General features: G+C 42.6%; 2 protein-coding genes across 7 annotated transcripts in view; one reads left to right on the top strand and one right to left on the bottom strand.

Annotated features, from left to right (window-relative positions):
* Window positions 1-4,688: 4,688 nt before the first annotated feature.
* ATOH7 (atonal bHLH transcription factor 7) lies at window positions 4,689-5,219 on the top strand. The gene has a single exon (XM_066601633.1). The coding sequence runs from the start codon at window positions 4,689-4,691 to the stop codon at window positions 5,217-5,219; it is 531 nt and encodes a 176-aa protein (XP_066457730.1).
* Window positions 5,220-6,970: 1,751 nt separating this feature from the next.
* Window positions 6,971-18,215, bottom strand: part of MYPN (myopalladin) — a 119,270-nt gene continuing 108,025 nt past the window's right edge. For all 6 annotated transcript variants that reach the window (XM_066600678.1, XM_066600677.1, XM_066600681.1 and 3 more), the window contains 4 exons: window positions 13,710-13,917; window positions 13,397-13,562; window positions 9,409-9,542; window positions 6,971-7,650 (listed from right to left, as the gene is read on the bottom strand). In XM_066600678.1, coding sequence (XP_066456775.1) covers window positions 7,484-7,650; window positions 9,409-9,542; window positions 13,397-13,562; window positions 13,710-13,917 — 675 coding nt within the window. In that variant the 3' untranslated portion in view covers window positions 6,971-7,483. The remainder of the gene's footprint in view (window positions 7,651-9,408; window positions 9,543-13,396; window positions 13,563-13,709; window positions 13,918-18,215) is intronic.

Genomic DNA, 18,215 nt, shown 5'->3' on the forward strand with positions numbered 1-18,215 from the left:
TAATATGGTTGCATTTTGTATATAGCCACAATATGCTGTATACAAGTGCCTTTATGATTCATATAAATGACCAACTTTAAAGAAATTGAATTAAAGCTAAAATTATTTTCTTTTATCACTCAGTATATGGACTTTCAAATTTCGTCAATTAAGAATAATATTTTTAAATTGTACCCATCGATACCAACTGTTTGATTCAGCAAGACCGTTCCAGATTTTGGAAGTGTGGCCACAGAAAGAGGCACTATCTCTAAGTGAGGCCACAGAGGGGGCACTATAACTAGGTGAGGCCACTCACTATACGTGTAGTCACAGAAGGGTCACTATTACTAAGTGGGGCCACAGGAAAGGCACTAAGTGCAGTCAGAGAAAGGGCATTGTTACTATGTGGGGCTACAGAGGGGGCATTAGTACTATGGGGGGGCTTACTGAGAGGGGTATTGGTGCTATAACTAAGCAAGGTCACAGAAGGGGCACTGTTACTACTGGAACCACAAAAGGGGCACTGCTACAAAGTGGATCACAGAGGAGGCAGTATCTCTAAATGTGACATGAGAGGTGACACTATAAGTGGGACCACTATAAATAATTGTGGTCACAGAGAGGTCACTATTACGAAGTGGGGCCACAAAGGAGGCACTATTTTGAAGTTTGGCTAGAGAGCGGGCACTATAAATAAGCAAGGTCACACAGGGGGCACTGTAACTTAATGGTGCCACAGAGGGGGCACTATTATTATGATGGGTTTACTGAGAGGGGCATTGGGGGTAGCAGCAAGACGGTGAGAATATACAGAGAGGACTAATGAATAGAAGTTTTCATGACAGCCTATGCCCAGATAAAAAAGAAAAAAACAGACTTCTGCAATCAAGAGAAATGTCGCTTGTGATTACTGGAGGTAACTGTGCAGAGTTAATAATGTAGTCATGCTATAATAGATACTAAGACCTATACTACTATACTGTGCATAGAGCTGAACTGCTGCCATCTGCAGTATGCATGTGTCCAAGATACTTAGATACTGAGAACCCCAGAGCTGCTGGAACAGGTTAGAGAGGCGGCCCCATTCCCAGCGCACACCGGCAACTCAGTTGTCGACCCCAGACATTACCACAAAAACGATGGGGGAGGGCATGGTGCAGAAATGAGGTGTGAAGACATCCCCAGCTGTGTTCTCTCCTGCTCAGCCTAGCCAGGAAGGCAATTTCCTCGTGCATTGTTCTCAGGATAGACAATAGGAGTTTGCAATGCTAAAATTGCATGGCACAAAAACCGCAAGTTCGTGCGTTGTGAAGCGATAAAAAGGAGGCTCCATAGAAAAAATAGGGGGGAAAAAATTAAAATATCGCAAAAAAATAGGACATACTGCAATTTTTTTTTACTCCACATCGCATGAGTGAAAACATCGCAAATGGGAATAAAACCATTGAAAATCATTGGTTTCATAATTTTGCATTTTCACTCGCTCTCACATGGCTCAAAAAACGCACGATTTTCTCGCGAGTGTGAAGGCACCCTTGATGTGAGGAGGTACTATTTATATGAGGGGGTTACTAAAGGGCACTATTACTGTAAGGAAGTCATTAAGCAACGCTTGTAACGTCTATTCTGGACTGCTGAGAAAACTATGAGTAAAAAGGTACCTGAGCAGTCAAGACATGTGGCGTGTATGCTCGCTACTAAAGGTGGCTTAGACACAGGAACAGACCGAACAAAGAGGTACCAGTCTGAGCAGGACAATCTGAATCCCTCTGACAGAACCCACCTTGAAGCGGAGCACCCATCCCAAAAAGGATGACCCCACTACATGACCAAAGCCAGGTCCAGAGTCAGAGGGGAACTCAGGGATAAAACGAAACTGAAAACAAACAAAAGACTAGAATTCACAGAATACAAAACAAACAGGAACACAGGGAACTAACCAGAAGACAGCACTATTACTGTAGGGGGTCATTAAAGGGCACTACTACCATGAGGGAGTCACTAAACAGTACTATGACTGTGAGGGGATCACTAAGGGGCATTATTATTATGAGGGGGTCACAAAGACCCACTTATACTGGGAAGAGGTCACTAAAGGGAACTATCATTGTGAGGGTGTACTATTTCCCTGAGGAGGTCACTATGTGGCACTATAAGTGTAAGAGGGCCACTAAGGGGAGCTATTTATGCCCTTTGAAACCTCCCCATTAAGAAGCAGTAAGTTTCTCTATAAGGGGCATTATTATTGTGAGGTGGCTGGTATTTCTGTGAGGGGGTTACCAAGGGACACTATTACTCGAAGGGAATAACTAACGGGCACTATGTGAGGGAACACAATGAGCATGATGTAATGTAAAAGGGGCATGGCCTAACAGGAAAACGAGCCATGGAAATTGTCCTACTTTTCGCTGTTCAAAAGTTTGGAAATATCGTCTACCTGTTGTTTTAGGTGACTTTTCAGAATATACTGTTGTTTGTGTACAGGAGGAATAACATTATTTCTGCCACCAAAATATGGCTTGTATTCTGCATTTAGTACCAGGTTTCCCAACTGCAGACTCCATCTCTTATGTTCTTCATTTAGTAGGTGGAGTTTGTTACCATGTCTCCCATAGACTGCAAATAGAAACCTCTCCCTTAATCAGAAGCAACAGCATGGAACAGATTACAGAGAACTACTGAGCAGTGTAGATGTGATTCCAGTAGCCTCTGTGTGTGTCTTTGTGTCTTCCTCCGCTAGGCTGGATTCACATGGGCGTATATCGACCGGGTTTTCACGCCCAGCCAATATACGCTGCTCCTCTGATGCATTGGTTTACAACGCATCAGTGTACATGGGCGTATTTCCACAGCGTAAAAGCGCCCGGCCGGCCAAGATAGTGCATTTCAGCTGGGCGCTTTTGCGGCGGCTGCATAGATTCCTATGGGAGCCTATGACAGCTGCCGCGGGGGGGGGGGGGGGGGGGGGAAGGGGGGGGGAATTTAGCAGCGTGACTGCTAAACTCCCACCCCCTTCCCTACTCCTCTATGCCCCTTGCCAGCTGTTTGCAATGGGAGGGGATAGGGTGGAGCTAAGCTCCGCCTACTCCCATTGCTGGCTGCGACAAGAGGGGGAGCTTAGCACACTAGTTCCCGCCTCCTCCCTTGCCACCATTTTGCAGCCTCGGCATATATTCGTCCGGCCAGGGCCGTCTGAACGAGTGCACAAATGTTAAATTTGTCCGCCCGTTCCCGCGTTTTTACGTCGCCGGCGGGCAAACGTTAAAATGCCAATGCCCATGTTAATCCAGCCTTAACAACTCTTCCTCCTCTCCCCATAGACTCCTATGGACGGGGGTGGGGGGAAGGAACCTGATAAGTGGAGAAAGAGGCATTTTCCTCTGATAAGGTATAATACATAGTTTCTTAATCTATCCATTTATTTATCTGGGAGGAGGAGAGAAAGGGAGTCTGATGAGTGGGGAAAGGCATTTTCCTGTAATAAGATATATTACATAGTTCCTTAAACTACCCATTTAATATACATTGGAACTGCCTCTGGCATTGATTTCAGAAGACTCGGAAAAACAATTCTGGTCTATGATCCTTCTTAAAAAAATATTTCTAAACCTGAAAAAAGTCAGATTTCAAACTACAATGTACAAAACAGGCTCCTTACTCCCCTTGGTTGAATTGTTAATTGACTTATTAGGTAATATCTGATTTTTTTTCATAATGCTCTGAATTGCAAAACACTCCAAAATCTACTGGTGCTATATATATAAAGATTATTAAGATTGATACTCCAATTCTATTGATTGTGTTTGCACGCAGAACAGCAAACGATCTAGAATGCTACTTGTGGCGTATAGGGCCTCAGCATCTGATTAATGACCTCAATTGAACATCTGTCTTGTTGAAGTCAATTATTTCTCAAGTGCATCTATTGTTGCGGGATTATGAAGCCTCATTTCACATCTTACATCTTCTTTGAGGGTTAATGATCTGTTTACTAAACTTCAATATTTGGGAGTCCGGCCAACGACAATAGTCCTGATGCCTCAATTAAGAGTGGAATGATTACAAGACCTAATAAGTATTCACTGTAAATATGTATATTCCATGTGATATCTTGCAGAAAGAAAGCTCCAGAACGGCCATTTACACTATCAGTGTGGGTTTATAAACATGTACTGTGACACAAACACACAGCAAAACAGATTGTATCATTTTTAATCAGATTTAATAGTAAATCTTAGAGTCGCATGACCTGTACACTGTAATCAGTGGTATAGAACAATAGAACCAGAGGGCCCGCACAGACTGCTATGCTTCATGGCTACATTTTCTAGCTATTAATGAATATTCACTGACTGTTGTACCAGTAGCATCAGTGCAGATGGCCACATCCTGCCTGGGCAGCATCATGTAAACGTTCCAGCAGATACATACAGATTTGATATATTTCCCAGAATCCTAGCATATAGTTCCCAGGGTGGTAATGAGCTGGTATGAGAGCTTAGGGACGCCTGCCCACCTGCCACCATCTGTTTAGCCCCCTACAAACACTATATAAATGCTGGACATTTGCAGACAGAATGTTAAAGTTATTAATGAAGGTATTTGGTCCACTGTGAGTTTACTAAGCAGTAACTGATGCTTTAGCAGTGAAGAGGACCTAGAAAATTCACATTTATAGACTAGACCTGTGAACCAAGGATTATCGTATGCAACTATCTGATTATCTGCATGATGTTTTAAGGCTTTTCTGGCTGTGCTGTTTGTCCCTAACTCCAGTGAAGGACTTCTCTGCTTTGGGTGAAGTTATGAAATCTGCTTCAATGTCTGACGAAGATTCCACTGTTGACTGCGATGTGCAACTTAAGGGAACCCCAAAATGCCAACTGAGGAGTATGCCAGCCAGAGTGGAAGGGTTAACAAAGAGGAGACTGGCTGCTAATGCCAGGGAAAGGAGGAGGATGCAAGGACTGAACACAGCATTTGATAGCCTAAGGAAAGTGGTGCCACAATGGGGAGAGGACAAGAAGCTCTCCAAGTACGAGACTCTACAGATGGCTCTCAGTTACATCATGGCTCTGAACAGGATCCTTTCAGAGGCAGAGAGATATGGAGATGGAGAGGACTGGTCTGCACTTCATCACTATGAACAATTCCACCAAGACCACTGTCAGAACTTTCTGGCGCTCAGCTCTCCAGATGTATATGATCACTTCCTTACAGAATCCTTTTCCCACTAAACTTACTGAACTTCGCAGGATGAAAATGAACCATAAGAAGTATAAAGCGATGTGATGAAAACGTCATGATACAGGCAAGGACTATGAGAAAGAACTATAAGAACATTCCAGTATAGTTTGCATCTTCCAGAATTCTTTCCTTGCCATAGAGATAAGTTGGAAATAATTCTGTAAATTTGAAGGATTTAGGTTGTAAGATGTATTAATGTACAATATATTTTCCTGTAAAGTTTCTCACAATCTATATTGTGATTTGTATTTTTGCATCAATTGTTTTCTAAAGTTGCACTAACGATTTTACGCAGTAGCAATATAGAACTTTCTAGGCTATGACTGCTTTCATAGTAAGTTACAATGTAACAACTGTTAAGGGATATTTGTCGCAATATGGGAAAACAATATTTTTTACTCGGGGTATGAGAGAATGACTACATTTACTTCTGCAATAAATGATGGGGTTTGACTAGATTATCTTACACCTAATGATGTTCTGAGTGATAGATTGAATTTTTTTTTACTTTTGCACAAATAAAGTTTTGGTCACACATTTTTCATACTTTGCTTCAATTTTCTGTGAAGTAAATGATACTGTAGAGTGTTATGTCAAACAACTTCAAATTGAACAGGTCACATTTTTTTCTGTTCTGTTTATATCTAATTCAACAGCAGAACCCTATGTTTGCCTTTGTATGAAATGTAAGTTATATACAATTATAATAAGACCTGATTCAAGTCTACAGAGGTCTGTGTCATATTTCAGTTCGGTTTGCAGAGCCCTGATACAACCGTGTTCGTGAGCCCTAAAAAAAATCTAATGTTTGACTCCTAAACCCTGGAGAACTACTCTTGCAATTCTTGGTAAATAAATCCACTTTGAGAACCCTGCTCGGCCCAGAAACAGAAATGGGTCACATGAACCCTTCCAAGTTTTGAGAATAGGGGGGATATATATGCTTGTTATGCGGTTACTAAACCAGTATTGTATAAAAACGCATGTCAAATTAAGGAACAGTTTTTAAAACTATTTCTTTAAATAAATATATGTTCCAAAAATTCACAACCAACATTCAGCTTTTGCTGCCGCTTTCTTTGTTGCGATAGTGGAGTAATCGTCAACTAGAGTTTGCAGCCCTCTTACGTGTGAACCTTACCTTATGGCCCAATGCCCACGGACGAATTTGCACTGTGGGATCCAGAGGGAGCTTTCGCTTCTGGATCCCGCAGCAAATTCTCCCCATAGGGCATGCTATGGAAATTGCTTTTCCATGCCCACGAGCGGAAACCAACTGCGATTTTCCGCTTGCGGGGAAAAATCGCAGCATGTTCTATTCTAGTGCGAGCCTTGTACAGGCAGCTTCCATTGCTGTCAATGGAAGCCGTCCACCTCGCGTTGAGCCGCAGCAGATCAGCATCATCGCTGGTGCGACTCTCTGCACTGCGCATGTGCGGCTGCGTGCCAGCCGGCTCATACGCAGAGCAGAAAGAAGTTTTCAAGACAGGAACGTGGGGGGCAATGCCGGGGCACAGGGTCTGATTCCGCTACAAACTTTCGCAGTCGGAATCCTACCCGGCCGTGTGAATTTGACCTAAAATGTAGAAGAGTTTCCCTTTCAATCATCAGCAAAACCAGGAATTATAGTCTTTACATTGACACAAAACTGCAGCTGTGAATAATAACACAAGTAAAATATTGATGTGGAAGTGTATGGTTGTTGGATAGAAACCAGATGATCATGAAATGAGTCTAAAAATATGCACTATGTTGCCATTTTATTCCATATAATCTATGTTTCCTCTCAATATAGACAAGCTTTAAAGGATTTAAATACTGGGAGATAGCACAAATAACTTAAAGCATCTACAGTGTCAGTCTCACTACATAACAGTGAATCCGGTAAATACAAATGATACATGGTTTAATATTAATAGAACATCTATTGATCTTTATACTGCCTAAGAACATAAATAATTAAATAGGATCCTACAGATCACACTGTCAGTGACACAGCTACCCAAATCTGGGTGTAGTACTGGTGCGCACAAGTTATACAAATGACATATGCTTTAACCCCTTTTCACTACTTGGCTGGGCTATTGGTGCCTACCTGGCCCATTCATTAATAAAAAGTTTAAATACTTTCCACATTGTAATTATTTGACATGGGCAGAAAACTAAAATAGGGTATTAAAAAAATGAAAAATTATTTGTAAACTTTCCGGCATTAATTTCTTCACAGTTTTATTTTTACTGTAGCCAGTTGAATTCACAGCTCCTCGCTTTCCACCACATCATGGGCTTGTGACAAAAAACTAAATTGCGTTTCCGGGTAAGAGTTGAGAATATCCAGGCTTGGAGAAGAGAATGTTGAGTAATGAGAAGTAGTAGGTCGAATCTTTTTAATTGGCTGAGGGATTTGCTGGTGCCATTGAGCTGCAAAAGATAAAAATGTTACTGTAGGAGTTTGATGTAATACTATAAAGGGCAACATATCATAATATACTTATGCCAACACTACATGTGGTACTTGACTGGCACAAAACTACATGGGTGGAAAATTCAAAAATCAAGAGGTGACCATAGTAGATGCTTACAAATGAGAAGGACCTGATAAAATCTATGTATGCTTAGCGTATTCTACAGGTACATCATGTTGGCTAGCAACCACTTCCTGTGGAGTCGATATATGTGTGCTCTTTTGCTGCTGTAGCTCATCCACTACAGAAGTATTAAAGGGGCTTTCTCAGTAAAGATATTGACTGAATTGTGTTAGAAGATGCCATCCATTTCTAATTGAGGTGGGTCCTGGCACTGTGATGCCCTTAGTCAATGGCTGATTTAGTGGTCTCTGAAAAAAGTTGAGCTGAGTCCTCTATTCATCTTGTTCTGGTATTGTTTTAATTGCAAATTACTCACTCCATGTCTGTGCCGTTTCGTATGTATTTGTATATATATGCATGCTTCTTCGGATCTATTCTATTTTTACCTGAGGAAGAACCCTGAGAGGTTCGAAAGCTTGCTATAACATCATGCATTTTTGTTAGCTATTAAAAGGTATAATATCTACAAGGCTATTTGCTTCCTATTACTGAGAACAGTCTTGAGTTATTAGGAGACATGACATCAGCATGGGTTGTAGGGTTTGAACCACTGAGCTACCATAATTAATCGCATCTGCTAGCAATATCCATTCAATATCTTAAGGGTGCCTACCCATTGCCGTTATGTTTTCACAACAAAATTCACAGCATTTTTTTTCTTCAGGTGTCTATGGAATTTGTTAATGTTAAAATCGCAATGCGACAAAATCGCGTAGTGGGTGGGCACCCTAACTGAGACAACCTCTTGCTTTGCTTTTTAGATGTATACCCTTGTTGCAATGCAGGACTATTCAGCAGATGTTCACTGGATATTGTCTGTCTCTGCCTGTGAAAATCCCAGGTCAGCAATTCTTGACCCTGTTGACATGCCTTTAGGCTGGGTTCCCACACAGCGGAATCCCACCGAAAATCTCGTGGTTTGGCTGCAGCGAAAAACCGTGAGATTTCCACTGGGAAAGTGCAGCTTCAAAACCTGCGGCATCTTGCCGTGGGTTTTGCAGCGGCTTGGCCACATGCTTCTCCATTGCAGCCGGCGCTCCCATAGAGCTGAGTGTGGCTGCAATGGAAAAAAAAAATGACCAGCTGTGGCCGGGGAATACGCGCAGCAGCGACAGCTTCTGCCGGCTTTGCCGCGACGGATGGGCCATCCTGTGTGGACGAGATTTTTGACAAATCTCGTTCACATGCCTGGCCAAACCCGGGATCAGCGGCCGCAGGTGGTTTTGCCGAAGTGAAATTCCAGACGGAATTTTCCCGGCAAATCCGCCCTGTATGAACCCAGCCTTAAAGATTTAGTTGCTGCCATGTGATTAATTGGATACTTGAATTAACAGGCAGATACAATGTACATAATGAAGTGGCAGAAAGTATACACCATTCAAAAGTAGGATATCAGTGCACTATGTTCGGACTGACTTGGTATACCTTGAATGAGTGTAGAAGGGAGCAGAGCACACCACTCATTGAAGAGTACTGATCAGATGTAAAGTACACCTGTGCAGTATTTAGTAAAGGTAAGCCATCTTGGAGCTTTGAAAATCATGTCTTTTTGTAATTTTTTTTTTTCTTTATTGACTGCATATAAACCTACCATATATGTCAAGTCTAGCTGTACATGATACAATTCCGGCTTCATTCTTTGCTGACAATGTATACCATCCAGCATCCTCTTTTTTGGCTGGCTGGATTATGAGACACACATATCCTGTGGTATCTTGATGCATACTGAAAGAAAAGGTAAACAAAGCAACTTTTCAACATGAACTATTATTAAAAATGGAGATATAGGTAATTGTGTATAATACTATCATTCCAGTAGTACCACAGACTTAGGCCTCAAGCCCACGGCCGTGACGGACTCTACCAGCGGAATATCGCAGCGGAGTCTGCCGCGGCGCCCCCCCAAAACCCCCATACTCACCACTCCAGATCCGCTGTACGTGTCCCACCTGGCGGTCTGGCGCTCACGCGCCGGTAGTGCGGGGTGAAGCGGCCAGCGGTGACGCGTGTTCACCCAATACTTCCGCTGTGTTGCAGCTATCTCTCTTACCCCTTACACATGTACAATAGGCATGGCTGACTGTATGTGTTCTAAATGAGGTAAAGAGACTAAGTGACTGCACGTGGAGACTTATATTCCCAAGAACAAATAAACTGGACTTTTTATAATTCAACGGCCCCGATCCTTATCCTTGGAGGGTAATCATTGCATGGTTGGTAAGTCTTGCTGAAATTGGTAAGTTCAGCCACTATACATTTAATGTGTATGGACAACTTAAAGGGAACCTGTTACATGGAACACCTTGGCATGCATGTGCACGTAATATGCGCCAAGATAGAACATCTGTCTATCCCAGATACATCTGTCACACTGTCAGCTGGTGAAGCACCATTACGTACACCAGGTTACATACTTCCACTGTTCCATACTTCAATGGCAATGTGTTTTATGCCACTCCAACAAAAGCTTATGGTAAGGTCAGGTAGTTTGTGTTAGTGCACATCCATGGAAACCCAATCCTGTGGCCTGACAGCTTCTGTCCTGAGAGAAGCCAAAAGAGACCTGCAGGAGCCAAAAGGGCATGGTGCTCTGAAGAACACTATGGACTTTCATTGTAGTGATAAGCGTGTCTCTTAGTGTCAAGGTTCACTACCAATAGTGCACTTCTACTTTAAGCTGGCTGAACATATGATTATTCAGTCAACTGCTGTGATTTTTAGCTTATAACATGCAAGGTGGCGCTGGGGATAAGCGTCTACTAAGTACAACATTTTTTGGAAGTGACTGGTGGATGTGAAAAAAGAAAAACAAAAAAAATGAGGTGTATCAACTAACAACTATATGTGATTATGATTAGCTAACAAATGCATACAAATTGAAATAAAAACAAATTCAAAACAACCAATTACATTTTTAAGCAGATAAGCTGTTGGTATTCTTAAAATATTTACACATACCCATCAGACAAACTCTTAGATAAAAATTGACCAAAACGGCCAAAATATTTAACATGTGAGGATGGCTTTTGAGGGAAAGATAACTACACTCATTGTAAAAACAATCCCTCCCCTAGAAGGAGTTGTCAGAGTCAAGTGAAACTTTCTCTGTGTGATTGTAACATTGATATAAGTAAAATGAGAATTCATGGAGAAAACTCAATACTTGAAGGGAGGCTCTAGTACCCTGTTGTACCACCTCTAGCTTGGATACAAGATGTGGTATGACTGGGCATGGCGGTTCCAGTACCCTGTTGTACTGCCTCTAGCTTGGATACAAGATGTGATACAGGTGGGCATGGAGGCTCTAGTACCCTGTTGTGCCGCCTCTAGCTTGGATACATCCCCCTCTACTCTTCCTTAGTCAGACCTCATCTGGAATACTGTTTCCAGTTCTGGGCACCCCACTTTAAAAGAGACATAGACAAACTGGAGCAAGTTCAGAGAAGAGTTACCAAGATGGTGATTGGTCTGAAAATCATGTCCTATGAGGAATGGTTAAAGGATCTGGGAATGTTTAGCTTGCAGAAGAGAAGGCTGAGAGGAGACTTAATAGCTGTCTACAAATATCTGAAGGGCTGTCCCAGTGCAGAGGGATCAGCCCTATTCTCATTTGCACAAGGAAAGACTAGAAGCAATAGGATGAAAATGAAAGGGAGGAGACACAAATTAGATATTAGAAAAAAACTTTCTGACAGTGAGGGTGATCAATGAGTGGAACAGGTTACCACGGGAGGTGGTGAGTTCTTCTTCAATGGACGTGTTCAAACTAAGGGCGCCCACCCACTGGCGATTTTTTTCCCTGCGAAATTCGCAGCATTTTTTTCTCTGCAGGGGTCTATGGGACTTGTAATGTTAAAATCGCGATCGCGCAAAATCGCGATTTCGCGGTAAATTGCGATTTTGCGCGATCGCGATTTTAACATTACAAGTCCCATAGACCCCTGCAGAGAAAAAAATGCTGCGAATTTCGCAGGGAAAAAAATCGCCAGTGGGTGGGCGCCCTAAGGCTGGACAAATATCTGTCTGGGGTGATTTAGTGAATCCTGCACTGAGCAGGGGGTTGGACCCGATGACCCTGGAGGTCCCTTCCACCTCTACCATTCTATGATTCTATGGCATCCTGTGGCATATCAAACAACATTTGCTGTAACTAAGCCTCTAGATTGTGCAAACCCGTAGGCTGTTGAAGTTGGCTTCCCACATGGTTCCATAAATGTTCTATTGGGGATATATCTAGTGACCGGGCAGCCAAGGAAGTGTGACAATGTTATGGAGGCTCCTGTGACCCCCTTGTGTATGCGGCTGAGCATTATCCTGCTGGAAAATACCTCTTGGAAACCGCAATTAGAGGAACACATGTGGCTGCAGGATGTTCTGAACATATCGCTGAGCTGTCACTGTCTTTCATTCCACTAAGTGACAGTGGGTGTCAAAGGCAGTACAACTAATGGGTGCTGTGAAACCAAATTTCCTTCAGCCAAGCAACTGGAAATGGTTCCGACAGACACAGGGGCCTGTAATGATGGCGCTCCCTGTCTCTGGATGGTGGAAAATTAAACAGTTGGAGCTGCTTGTGCTTGTTGGATGATCAGATGATCCTATCTACTGGTGGTCTGTTGAAGGCGTCCTGCGCTCTGGTGCCTTGATTTTGGTCAGAACGGCACAGAAGGCAAGCAATTCATGGATATGACCATCCAGCTTTTCACATTCCAATATGCCCCCCCCCCCTCCCCCTCAAACTCTGTTAACTGGGAGAAATCTCTTTGATAGTGTAGTAGAGGCTTCTAGTGGTCAGCAAGCTCCACCCAAGCGGAAAAAGAGGTCCATTACACATAAGTAGCCCCTGAGCACCTTTTTATAGGCCAAGGGCAGAACCACCTTAGGTCCTCAGGTGACAAGACCGTTCATCTAATCATATCACAACTCTAATCATTTGCATATCTGCCTGAGATGTAACTGCATGCCGAGTTTTGTAGCAAAATGACAACTCCTTCTAGAAGCTTGATTTTATTTGACAAAGAGTGTGTTTCCATTCACAGCTACATAGGGCATATTCATCACTGCATTCCGAGCATGCTCGGAGCATAGAAAACATAGAAACCAGAACTGGGGAGAGGTGGAATACAGCCAGCCAGGAGTGAGAGGAATATTGCTGACAGCAATCACTGCCCACTACTACTCTCCTAGTTTCTATGTTTTCCACGCTCCGAGCATGCTCTGAATGCAATGATGAATATGCCCATAATTATCCTAATAATGAATATCATTATTTCACTATCTTCACATCTCCAGCAGCCGAACCCCAGCAAAATGAATCGATTCACACAGTTTTTGAGTGGCAATGTTGCATACGGGTCAATTAGCACAGGTCATAGATGCATTCAATGATAATCCATTCTGTGATAATTCACATAAATCACAGATGCAGTTTATAATCACTGTCCCCACGGCAGCTCATGCCAGATTAATCTCAGGAATGTTTCTGTTAGTACAGGACAGCATCACCAACAGCACAGATTTAGAATTAGCAGCACAGTGAATACAGCACACCATGTCTGGCAGCAGAGATGGCACGGCACCTTATTCTTGGCTTGTGGGCTGGAATGGATTCATTGTCTTTCTTCCAGTAGAAAACTGGAGGAGGCATCCCAACAACGCGACTTTCCAACCGGACTGGGTGACCTTCTGGTACACCGCAGTTCTGCAACTTCTCCAAAAATATGGGTGCCTTCTTCACTTCCTTTGCTAAATATGTTAGAAAAGACAAATCAATATCAGGTAGACAGGCAAAACGTGTACAATACTTTCCAGAGTGAATTGACTATAAAAATCCATCCAAGTTAATATGAGAAAGATGAAATGTAAACCATAGAAGGTGCCAATGAAACATACCCATCACTGTAAGCTCCAGGCTAAATGAATTTTGCCCTGTTTTATTTGTAGCGATACAAGTGTAGGTCCCGGCATCAGCTTGTGAAAGGGGATCAATAAGAAGTGAGTGGACGCCATTCTCTCTGACCAGCATTTTGTGGGTGAGATCTGTGTTAACGGGGATTCCATTGAGAAGCCATATCATGTCTGGCGTTGGCAAACCACTGACCTATTTGTACATGTGAAAAGGAGATACAAGAATAAGACATTCTCAGATCTTAACATGTAAGTTACCTTCTCCCCATCAGTCTACATTTCACATACATAGTATTGCTGGGTTCATCATTCAGTACATGACACTTCATGATAATGCAGAGGTAATACAACTAATTAGTGCCCACGTCCATGACCGATTTTTCACCGCATATTATGCATGCGTTGCACAGCCGTGTGATACGTGGTGAATGGAGTCAATGAAAGTCAATGGACTTTCATGCCGACAATGCGTGTCGATTAGAGATGAGCGAGCGTACTCGGATAAGCACTACTCGCTCGAGTAATTGGCTTTATCCGAGTATCGCTGTGCTCGGGGCTAAAGATTCGGGTGCCGCTGCAGCTGACAGGTGAGTCGCAGCAGGGAGCAGGGGAGAGCGGGCGGGAGAGAAGGAGAGAAAGATCTCCCCTCCGTTCCTCCCTGCTCTCCCCTGCAGCTCCCCGCTCCGTGCCGGCACCCGAATCTTCAGACCCGAGCACAGCGATACTTGGATAAAGCAAATTACTCGAGCGAGTAGTGCTTATCCGAGTACGCTCGCTCATCTCTAGTGTCGATACGCATGAGAAACGGATTGCAGCATGCTCTATTTCTCTGCGCAGCACGCAACGTGAGCGCTATACATTTGTACAGGCAGCATATACAAACGCTCTCCATAAACATACATTGCGTATGGGCGGTGTTTTTATATGCAACCTCTCTATGAAACAGAGCTGAGAAGTTAAACAAAAAGGAGTCACACTGCACATGACTGTGTGAGTGCGATATGTCTGCATGTGCAAGTGCACTAGGAGCCATACCTAGTCTCTGCCAGCTCTCTGCCAGCAGACCCACTATTACAAACATTGGTAAAACGCTGCAGGGAGACCAATACGTTCGTGAACATAAGTGCTTATTAGGATTAACTGCAATTGTTGTTGTTGTAAGCCATTTAATCATTCACGACCCTCGGTGACCCTAAAGGCGAGCTCTCTCCATGCTTTTAGGTTTTGCATTGCTTCTTTCAGTTGTGTGATATCCATGCCAGTATCAGCTCTGACAGTATCAGCCATCGTGTCCTTTGGCACCAGGTCTTCTTTTGAGACTGATCTGTACAAGCGTTATAGATTTTTCTAGTGACTTTGCTTGCATTACATGGCCAGAATCCGTGAGTCTGAGTTCGGTCATCATGTCCTCCATGAGTCTGAGCCGGGTCATCTTGTCCTCCAGTGATATATCGGGTCTTATACGATTCAGGACTTCTCTGTTTGTTACTCTCCCCTCCAGGGCATATACAGCAGCTTTCGCCAGCACCACAGCTCAAATGCATGAATCCTCCTTCTATCAGCTTTTTTCGCAGTCCAGCTTTCACATCCATACATGGCTTTGGGGGAATACGGTGGTTTTCAGTATCCCGCGTTTAGTTGCAATGCCAATATCCCTACTTTTCCAGATTTTGTCCATGTTTGGCATTGAGCTTCATCCCAATGCTATCCTGCGTTTTATCTCTGGCACAGATTCTCCTTCTTGGTCAATTTTTGAGCCAAGGAAAATGAAGTCTCAGATGCATTCTATGGCCTCGTTGTCGATTGTGATTTGAATTTGGCCACTTTTTGCAGTTGTCATAATTTTAATCTTCTTTAAATTCAGGTAGAGGCCCATTTTTGCACTTTCAGTTTTTATTTTCCATATCAGCTGCTTCAGACCTGCTTCTGTTTCTGCAAGCAGAGTTGTGTCATCCGCATAACTGAGATTGTTGATGTTTCTGCCACCTATTTTCACCCTGATTTCAATTTGTCTAGGCCCATTTTGCATATGATCACTTCTGCATATAGGTGAAACAAGAAGGGTGAGAGGATGCAGCCCTGTCAGAGGCCTTTGTCGATGCCAAAACAATCTGTGTCCCCATACTGTGTTCTCACAGTGGCTTCTTGATTGGTATAAAGTGATTTTATCAGTTTGACTAGATGTGCTGATATATCCAGCTCTTGTAGGGCCTGCCATAGCTTGTCATAGTTAACGCAGTCAAAAGCCTTGATGTAGTTGATGAAGCACATGTGGATATTCTTTTGGTATTCTCAAGCTTTTTCCATGGTCCAACGCAGGTTTGCAATATGGTCGCGGGTGCCGTGTCCTCGCCAGATACTGCCTGCGCCTCTGGGAGCGCCGCTTCAACTACTGATCTCAGTCTTTTCTGTATAATTGTGAGAAGGATCTTGCCTGCATGTGGAATGAGGGCTATCGTTTGGTAGTTGCAGCAATTCTGGGAGTCGCCATTTTTTGGTAGAGGAATGAAGACAGATCTTTTGCAGTCCTGTACCAAATCCTCTACCAAACTGCAATTACACGAACACAACCACTACAACTGTAGATGAATATAGAGCTACAGATATAGAAAGTTTAACTTGAGTGTGGTAACTTTCTGCGACAAGTTATCTTATCTTAAGCCACTGAAAATATATTGTTATATTAATACAATAAAGGTCACTGAAAAGTTATAGAAAGGGTAAACAAACTGTAACACATAAAGTTATGTTAACATGTTAAAGGGTTTTCCAGGGAAATAGTATAGATTTTTGCAACCAATCTTGCTTTACTGCATCTAAAAACTGAAGCAACTTTACAAATGTCCTTGATGAAAAAAATCCTACCACGTTGTGTATACAGCAGCTATGCAGACCTATGTGTTTCCATGGTTACAGATTACTGTGTAATCTGATCCTGCAGTCATCTATTAGGATGCTTGTACACAAGCTAATTTATCGTTTGAACGAGCGAATGATATCAAAGTTTGCTCGGGCAGCAAATACATCGTTCGCTCATTCAAACGAGGAATAGTTCAGTCTTTCATATTTGAACATTAAGTGAACAAGCCAACAATTATTTTTATGCTTGCCTAAAATGAACGATGAGTGGAAAGCGAACAATTATTGTTTGTTATTGGCAACAAATTTTTAAATCATTTTCATAAGTGAAAATAATTGATATGTTTCTGTAAAATTTAAATGGAATAATAGCAACACGTCTCATTTTCAAATTATTTAACCCCTTAGTGACCAAGCTTTTTTTTTTAGTTTAAAAAAAATCGTAACTCCCTTTATTTATCCATCGACGTCGCTGTATGAGGGCTTGTTTTTTGTGGGACGAGTTGTATTTTTCAATGGTGCTATTTAATGTACCATATAATGTACTGAATAAAGTGGAGTAAAATTTTTAAAAAAAACTAAAATTCGGCCATGTTTCGGTGCTTCTTGTTTTTACGGCCCACAAAAGGCAACAAAAATGACATGCTAACTTTATTCTATGGGTCAGTAGTAGTACGGTTACTATGATACCGAACTTATGTAGTTTTTTTTTTTTGCCGTGCTACTTTTATCTTTTTTTTAAAAACATTTAATATTTTTTCAGCCGCCATCTTCTGCGTGCAATAACTTTTTTATTTTTTCATCCACATAGTTGTGCAAGGACTCATTTCTTGCAGTACATCCTGTAGTTTGTGTTAGTAGCATACGGCTTTTTGATTAGTTTTTATTGCATTTTTTCTTGGAGACAGAATGACCAAAAAAAGCATTTCTGGCGTTCTTAATTTTCTTTCCGGACGTCGTTTACCGTGCTGGGTAAATAATGCATTACTTTGGTAGATCAGACTTTTACGGACACAGCGATACCAAACATGTATTTTTGTTTTATGATTTTGATTCTTTTATTTAGTCTAACCAATGACCTATAAAAACACAGTTCATTAATTACAACTTAGGCCTCGGTCACACGGGCGATTTTCTGTGCGACCTGTGCCTGCGCATGCGATCTTAGAGAACCATTGCTTTGCAATGGTATCGGACACATCGGACATTCATGAATTCATGAATGGGTGAGTTAGAGCTGCCTCTGATTGGTGAGGCTGTGACCAATCAGAGGCAGCTCATTCAGCAGGTGGGGATTTTAAATCCCCGGCTGCTGAATACTACTCAGAGCAGTTCAGGAGAACTGCCGGCCGGCCGCGGCTGAACTCCGTCTGCCGGGACAAGGTGAGTATTTTTTTTTTTTGTTTTTACACATTTCTGGATGAATTTCAGGGAAGGGCTTATATTTTTAAGCCCTTCCCGAAAATTCATCGTGAGATCCCCCGCAGCCCATTGCTTTCAATGGAGCCGGCTGTATTGCCGACTCCATTGAATTCAATGCGCTGGACAGCTCCGGCCTGTTTCTAATGAAACGCGGCTAGGAGCAGTTTTTTCGGGCGATTTTTCGGCCCCGGTCACACGATTTGCGGATAC

The sequence above is a fragment of the Eleutherodactylus coqui genome, chromosome 4, assembly GCF_035609145.1.
Source record: "Eleutherodactylus coqui strain aEleCoq1 chromosome 4, aEleCoq1.hap1, whole genome shotgun sequence".
Classification (NCBI taxonomy): Eukaryota; Metazoa; Chordata; class Amphibia; order Anura; family Eleutherodactylidae; genus Eleutherodactylus; species Eleutherodactylus coqui.

Bases quoted from the DNA above. Each gene is read 5' to 3' on its own strand.
- ATOH7 (XM_066601633.1), top strand. From the start codon at position 4,689: ATGCAACTATCTGATTATCTGCATGATGTTTTAAGGCTTTTCTGGCTG.